The 6,973-nt window shown below is 48.2% G+C and overlaps 1 protein-coding gene across 1 annotated transcript in view; it reads left to right on the top strand.

The window, feature by feature from the left end:
- Window positions 1-4,181: 4,181 nt before the first annotated feature.
- The window catches only part of FAM193A (family with sequence similarity 193, member A), a 144,123-nt gene continuing 141,331 nt past the window's right edge, over window positions 4,182-6,973 (top strand). Inside the window, exon 1 of the mRNA XM_006874096.1 lies at window positions 4,182-4,418. Within this exon, the coding sequence (XP_006874158.1) occupies window positions 4,200-4,418 (219 nt within the window). The 5' untranslated portion in view covers window positions 4,182-4,199. The remainder of the gene's footprint in view (window positions 4,419-6,973) is intronic.

The following is a 6,973-nucleotide window of genomic DNA, read 5'->3' as shown; positions in this document are numbered from 1 at the left end:
CAACAATGTAATGGAAATCCACACCTCACATCGAGTAGAGATCATTAGAACACCAGTCCTACTGTGAGGACAGAGCATTACCACTTGGTGAATTTGAATTTTAGCCAGGTGTTAGGAGCCCTCATGGCACAGTGGTTTAAGTGCTCGACTGTAATGGGCTTGATGATTTAAAGCCACAGCGAGTCCATGCAAAGAAAAGATCTGAGTTAACAGCCTAGAAAACCCTATGGGTGGTTCGACTGTCACTTGGGGTCACCATGATTCAGAATCAACTTGATGGCATCTAACAACGACATCAACATTTGCACATATGCTTCATTTTGCATACTGCTACTAGCTTTGCTTGAAAAGGGTACGGAGGGTAGAATTTGAGCCCTCTCAGGGTGAGCATGGTGGTCAAGCCTGGACCTTTGCTTACCTTCATCTTGTCTCGTGGCTTTCAAGACCATGTGTACTAGAGATTGCTAAATCACACAGCCAGTTGCAACCTAACCCTTGAGTTTCTTACTCCTAAAGGAAAAAAAAAAAAGACCTCCTCAGCGTTGCCTATTTAATAGGCAGTTCACGCTTACAGCTTTGTGGTTACAGCCACACCCCAGTCTGTCCTTGTGCCTGTTTTCTCTGTTTGGACATGGCCATGCCCGCAAGCGCCCCCACTCCCTAGATTCTTTGCTGTCCTTGTGGGCCATTCGTGAGTCCTGTGTCTCTACCTCCAAGCTCTTCTTTTTGGAGCCTAAACCCACCTCATCTTCTGCCTGCACCTAGAACTGCCTAGAGCACCTCCCCCAAAGTTCACCTTGTACAACAAAACTCCTCTTTTTCACATGCCGCCCCTTCTTGGAAACGCTGGGTGATCTGGCGTGCTCACCTTCCGGTGCTGCATTCTGTTCCTTGACTTCCTCCCAGGATGCTGTGCGGTCCCCTTCGCTCTAAGGGCTCTTCTCCTGCTAGCTTTCTCAGCACTGGGGCCCAGCTGTATGGACTGTGTCCTGACCCCTCTGGAGAAGAGCCTCATCTCATCGCAGGACCTTCCTAGGAGTGGTCCTTGTTTCTCCTCATGCCTGGTTCGTTGGTAGTCTGGTTAGTTCTGAAAATACCCAGCATCCGATTTTTGCGTCCCACAGCCCTGGATGAGTCGCCTCCGTCTTACTCCTAATTGCAGACCGTCTGCCCCCTCCTTCCCTTCCTCCCGTCTCCTTGTCTCCTTCCTTCCCCATCCAGTCTCTGCACACACAGCCCGTAGTCTCTCCTCAGCTCCAGGAGTCCTGGCCCCTTTGTCTGCTCCACTCTAGCCCCCTTGGCAGCTTCCTCCTTCACTCCAGGTTACCTTCTCTAGGCAGCTGGCCTCAGTCCACACATTCTTGCCCTCCGTTTTCTGCTGTAGGTTTTTGTCCTTAGTGGTTTCCACTATCCATAGTCTGTGTTTTGTACTTATTATTTTCTTTGTCTTTGCCAAGGATGTTAGCTCCGCAGGGACAGGATCTGTGTCTTACTCAGGCGGCACTGACTGACTGAACAAGCTGGCTGCTTGCCGCCGACTCCAGTGTAGACCTCAGAGAGGTCTGGGGGGTGTGTGTTACAGTGATGGGGACTGGAGCAAGATGAGAGGCGTTTTGTCGTTACGTTAGACTCTCAGACTTGTTGGCATAGAGAACGATGTCTGCCCCTCATGCTCTGGGGCGTGAGGAGCAGTGTGGCACTATCTAGAGCCGCCTGTGTGAGACTATTTCCCACAGCTTGTTTGACCACGGTTTTCACATGGGAGCTTTGCGTCAGCCCTGCCCTGAGCAAGGTCATCCGTGTCAGTTTTTCCAACAGCTTGTGCTCCCTTAGCCCCACTCTGGTTATTGTCACCCGCTTTCAAACCTTTTCATGATCCTGTTGCACACTTACAGAATGCAGTGTTGTGTAAGCATAACTTCCATATGCACCGGGAAACCAAAACATTTGTGTAGTAGGGTCTGCAGTACCTCCGAGGTCTGCCCTGCCCCCACTGACACTCAAGTGATGCCTGAACTGGCTGCCATTTCCCCATCAGACACCTCTGTGCACACCAGTCTGGTGGGTGTGAACCGTGGAGCGTGTAGAAATGCATGTGCAAGTCATACCCCATGGTTCCCCAGCACAGCCTGGGGTTTGCACATGGCCTTCTCAGTGCTGTGTACGTTTGCTTGACATCCAGTTGGACAAGCACAGTTAAGGCAGAGGGTGAGCAGACCAGAGGGAAGGACAGTGTGGCTAGGGACGCACATGAGCTGGCTGGACAGGACTGTTGGCTATGGGAGGAGCCTTGGCTCAGTGTACCCTCTGCCTTTCCACCTGATAGTGACAGACAAAAAGGGGCTTCCTGCTCCACACCCTGCTCAAGGACAGCAGCTCTGTGTGGCCCTCCCTCCGTCCTGGAAAGACCATGCCTGCTCTGCGCGGCGCACTGCCCAGGTACACCTCTCACACACCTGCCCTCCATGGCAAGTGGTGCTGTCAGGAAGGAGGCGGTGTTGCAGTAGGACTTACTGTAGGTCACACAGATAACCTGGTGATCAGGCCTGTGAACCGAACATTCTTCTCTCTAAGGCAAATTTTATTTTTTTGATTAAGTGTTGATAATCTTTGGGGGAAGACTTCAGGTAGTAATCTTGTCTCTTCTTCCTGGCTCTGAGACCCCAGTTTAGACAGTAGATGTTGAGATCTGACGACTGGAGCTCTTGCTACTAATTTGGGAAGATGGTGCCGGTTTGGGTCAGCAAACACACTTAGCCAGGCCCTTGTGTGCAGATCCTTGTTGAACAGCGGCGTTCTGCATCTACTGGTGCTTTTGCATCAATAAGGCCGGCCAGCAGATATCCATCCCGGGTGGGAAGTAGTACAGAAGTCTCAGTGAGGGGATTAACCATTTCCTAGCCCCTACTGGGATTTTCTTAATGGTGTTCCTGTTTTATTTGAAGTTTTAGGAGTTTCTAAAAGGAGCCCTGGTGGCAATGTGAGTTAAGCTGATAAGTACAAGTTTGGTGGTTCAAGTCTTTTAGCTACTCTGTGGGCGAAAGATGAGGCTGTCTGCTTCTGTAAAGATTGACGCTCTTGGAATCAATCTCCACAGGATTGTTTTATAGAGTCATTATGAGGGAGAAGGGTTTGGGTCATTATTATTATTATTTTTTCTGATGAGTTTCTAGACCACTAAACCCATTACTGGTGTGGTGTTGTAGGATAAAGCACTGAACTGCAAAGTCTATATGAACCACAAGGTTGGCAGTTCAAACTCACCAGCTGCTCCTCAGAAACCCTATGTAGGGTTTCTGTAAGTTGAAACTGACTGACTCTCTGGCACTTCACAACAACAAAGTCACTGCCGGAGCGGACAGCCAGTGTGTCACCAAGGTTCTTCTACAACAATTGTGTCTATTCAACCTGTTCCCAGTCTTACATTGCTCTCTTATATAAAACACACCTGTCTGTGCGTTTATGTGCATACGCATAGCTGTGCATTTTTGTGGATAGACACACCTGTGCGTTTATGTGCATAGACATACCGGTGCATATATGTGCATAGATACAGCTGTGTGTTTATGTGATAGACATACCTGTGCATTTACGTGCATAGACCTGCCTCTGCATTTATGTGCATAGACATACCTGTGCATTTATTTGCATAGTCATACCTGTGCATTTATGTGGATAGACAGAGCTGTGCATTTACATGCATAGACATACCTGTGCATTTATGTGGATAGACAAAACTGTGCATTTATGTGCATAGCTCACACCTGTGCATTTATGTGAATAGGCAGACCTGTGCATTTATGTGATGTTTTTAAGGCTCTTGGGTTTGTGAATTGGGTTTTGGAAATAGAACATTCCTTTATGTGGATAGACATGCCTGTGTATTTATGTAGATAAACATACTTGTGGTTAAACATAGCTGTGCATTTATATGGATAGACATGCCTGTGCAGTAAGCATGTTGTTGTTACTGAGTGCCATTGAGTCATTTGCAACTCACAGGAACACTGTATAAGGTTTCCGAGGAGTGACTTGTGGGTTGGAATCACTGACCTTGCAGTTCAAACTCACTTTGTGGTCTGGTGCTTCTCCTGGAGCGCCACAGCATGTCTGTCAAAGCTCTTGGGTTCGTGCTCAGGTCTGGAAGTAGAACATTGCCTTGTTTCTTTTGTCTATTTCAGACTCCTTTTAGTTTTGGCATGAATCACCGAACCCCACCCTACCCCGCGGGGGATTACTGCCTTCTGTGCCGAAGTGAACGGAAAGACTCTTCATTCCCAGAGAGCGGCATGAAGACTGCAAGTAAGCTGGCCCTCTCCGTGGCCCCCAAAGGCAACAACGTGCTCCACCTGCCGCTGTGGGTGTGTCCGGACTGCCGGCGGACTGTGGAGAAGGAGGAGAGGCAGGACCAGACCGTGGTAAGTCAGCCTCCTCCGCCACTTCATCCTTTCCCTGACATCAGTGGCGGGCCAATGAATTCATTTAGTGGTGCTTCCTGCCCTCCCTTCTGCACCATCTCCTGGCCCCCTGGCTCCATCTTCTGGAACGTTCTTCCTGGTCTGCGTTGGCCAGACACCAGAGGGGGTTTTAGCCTTATGTTTGTGGACTTGGGTTTATTGCTTGGTCACTGCGGCTTCCTCAGAAGCTTGGAGGCTTTCTTGTCAATCCCCTGTGTTAGCAGAGCAACTGAAGGTCTTTCCCAGATGCCATTTTCAGGTTTGTTTCTGTTTTCCTTTTGGCCCCAGCTTAACAGAAGCCACTTCAAGGCTGCTCATCTTGGCTGAGAATGTGCACGTCGTTGGGCACCCTCATTCCAAAACTTGTTTCGAATCTGCTCTTTGTCTTCTAGAAGGAATTGGTTTTGCAGCCATTTGAAGCCCACATTCTTGGGCTCTTCTCTCTTCTCTTATTTCTACTGGGCTGTTTATTTCCTCCATTTTCATACTTTACTCGATGTAGCTCATACCCTAGCATGCACAGCTAGTCAGTTTCCTCTCCTTGGTATGATTTGCCAAGTCAGTCTCAGGACCAGTGTGAAGACATCTTAGCAGTGCCCACCTGGGTTTCCCTCTAGCTTCTCAGAGTCAAACCTGCTCCTCGCTGTCAGCCAGCTAGCCTATACACTCTTTAGGGTTTTTCTTAAGGCAGCACCCCAATTACAGCTGCCAGATTCTGTAGCCATTAAAGTCATGTGCACTTGCTTCAGTGAAATCCTGTTGGGCACTGTAGGATAAGCACTGGACTGTTAATCGCTAGGTTGGTGGTTAAGCCTGAGATCTCAGTGCTTATTCAAGTAGAAATGGATTTCTTAAGGAGCCTCTCCCCACCTGGCCCCTGTCTTGTCTCTGTCTCTTCCGTAGCTCTTGCCTCTGACACATTGTTTGTCTTCCTCCTTTGCTGGAACCACGTGTTCCAGGAGGGCAGCAACTTTTGTCTGTTTCCAGGAACGGTGCCTGCTCTGGCATATATTTGGCACTCGCAGTACGAATGGCCAGATAGTGACTAGATCCTGGAACCCCGTCATTAAAGCCTTACAGGGACAGCATAAAGACCCTTGTCATTAAGCCAGTGCCGATGCGTAGCGACCCTGAGGATGGAGTAGGACTGTGCTAGATAGCGTTTCCAAGGTTATCAGTCTTATGGAAGCAGAATGCCTCATCTCTCTCCTGTGCAGAGTCTGGTGGGTTTGAACTGCTGATCTTGTGGTTATTAGCAGCCCAATGCCTAACTCACAGCACTACCAGGGCTGTTTAGAAAGAGAAATACAAAACCAGACAACAGACCCACTGTCTGTCATAGAGCTGATGGCGACTCCGAGCAACAACCCCATTGGAAAGAGGAGGCTATAAATCGTTATGGGAACAGACAGCCTCATCTTTCTCCTGAGGAGCAGTTAGTGGGCTGGAACTGCTGACATTATGGTTAGCAGCCCCATGCTTAACCCACTGTGCCACCAGGGTGCATTAGAAAGACAAGTAATTAATCTTCAATTTTCTTACCCTAAGATCTTTTTGTGGGAGAAAGATGAGGCTTTCTGCTCTCATAGAGATTTACAACCTTGAAAACCCTTATACAGGGTCGCTATGAGTTGTAACTGACTCAGCAGCACACAGCAACATCTGGTTGCTCTTACCATTTTATTATTATTATTATTATTTTTGTTGTTCATTGTTGACAAAGTATTTGATCTTTTCACAGAAGGCTGCTGAGTATTACTTAGATTCACTTTCAGTTAGCATTCCTGTGTCTTCCCATCGACTATAGCATTCTTCTCTGCCTTTTGTTTCTTTGCCTCCTCTAAGTTTTTGTCTTTTTCCCCCGTTTCTCATCCTGCTCGGTGTCAGTGAAATTGTGCCCTGGGTATTACTCCTCCTGCTCCCCCGCCTTTGGGCTCCCGGTGTATGCTGGGCCTTGTCAGTGAGGCTCCTCTCCTCACCAGCAGGTGACTTCAGCACCTTTGACCTTCACTCATGTCTTCATTCCACCTGCTTAACAATGATGGCCCTGCTTTTTGTAATGGGTGCGCATTTACAGGCAGTACAATTTGACCGATGTCAGTGTCCGGTTCAGTGAATTCTGAGACAGGTGCAGTTGTGTAGATACCATTCCACATTGTGTGCTTGGTGTGCAGTGCTGCTCACAGGACTGCTGTGGACATGTGTCAGAACTTCCTGAAGTGGACAGCTCCCTTGTTCCCTTTGACAGTCAAAAAATACCCTCTCTCTATCCCAGCTTCTTAAAACAACCACGGGCCTCAGTTTGTCCCCATGAGTTTGCTTTTTGCCAAGTGGTCCTGTAAACCAGCCCTGGGGGGCATAAATGTAAGCCTTGTGTGTCTGGCTGCCTGAGGTTTTTTTTTTTCTTAGATGATTTATTGTGAATTATGTGATAGTTTACGTGGGAGAACATTAGTTTTACATTCATTCTATCGTATATCATCTCATTGCCATGGTTACAATCCCCTCCATGCAAT

The sequence above is a fragment of the Chrysochloris asiatica genome, unplaced genomic scaffold (assembly GCF_000296735.1).
Source record: "Chrysochloris asiatica unplaced genomic scaffold, ChrAsi1.0 scaffold00262, whole genome shotgun sequence".
In the NCBI taxonomy this organism is placed as follows: domain Eukaryota; kingdom Metazoa; phylum Chordata; class Mammalia; order Afrosoricida; family Chrysochloridae; genus Chrysochloris; species Chrysochloris asiatica.
This window is presented reverse-complemented; position numbering and strand designations above follow the sequence as displayed.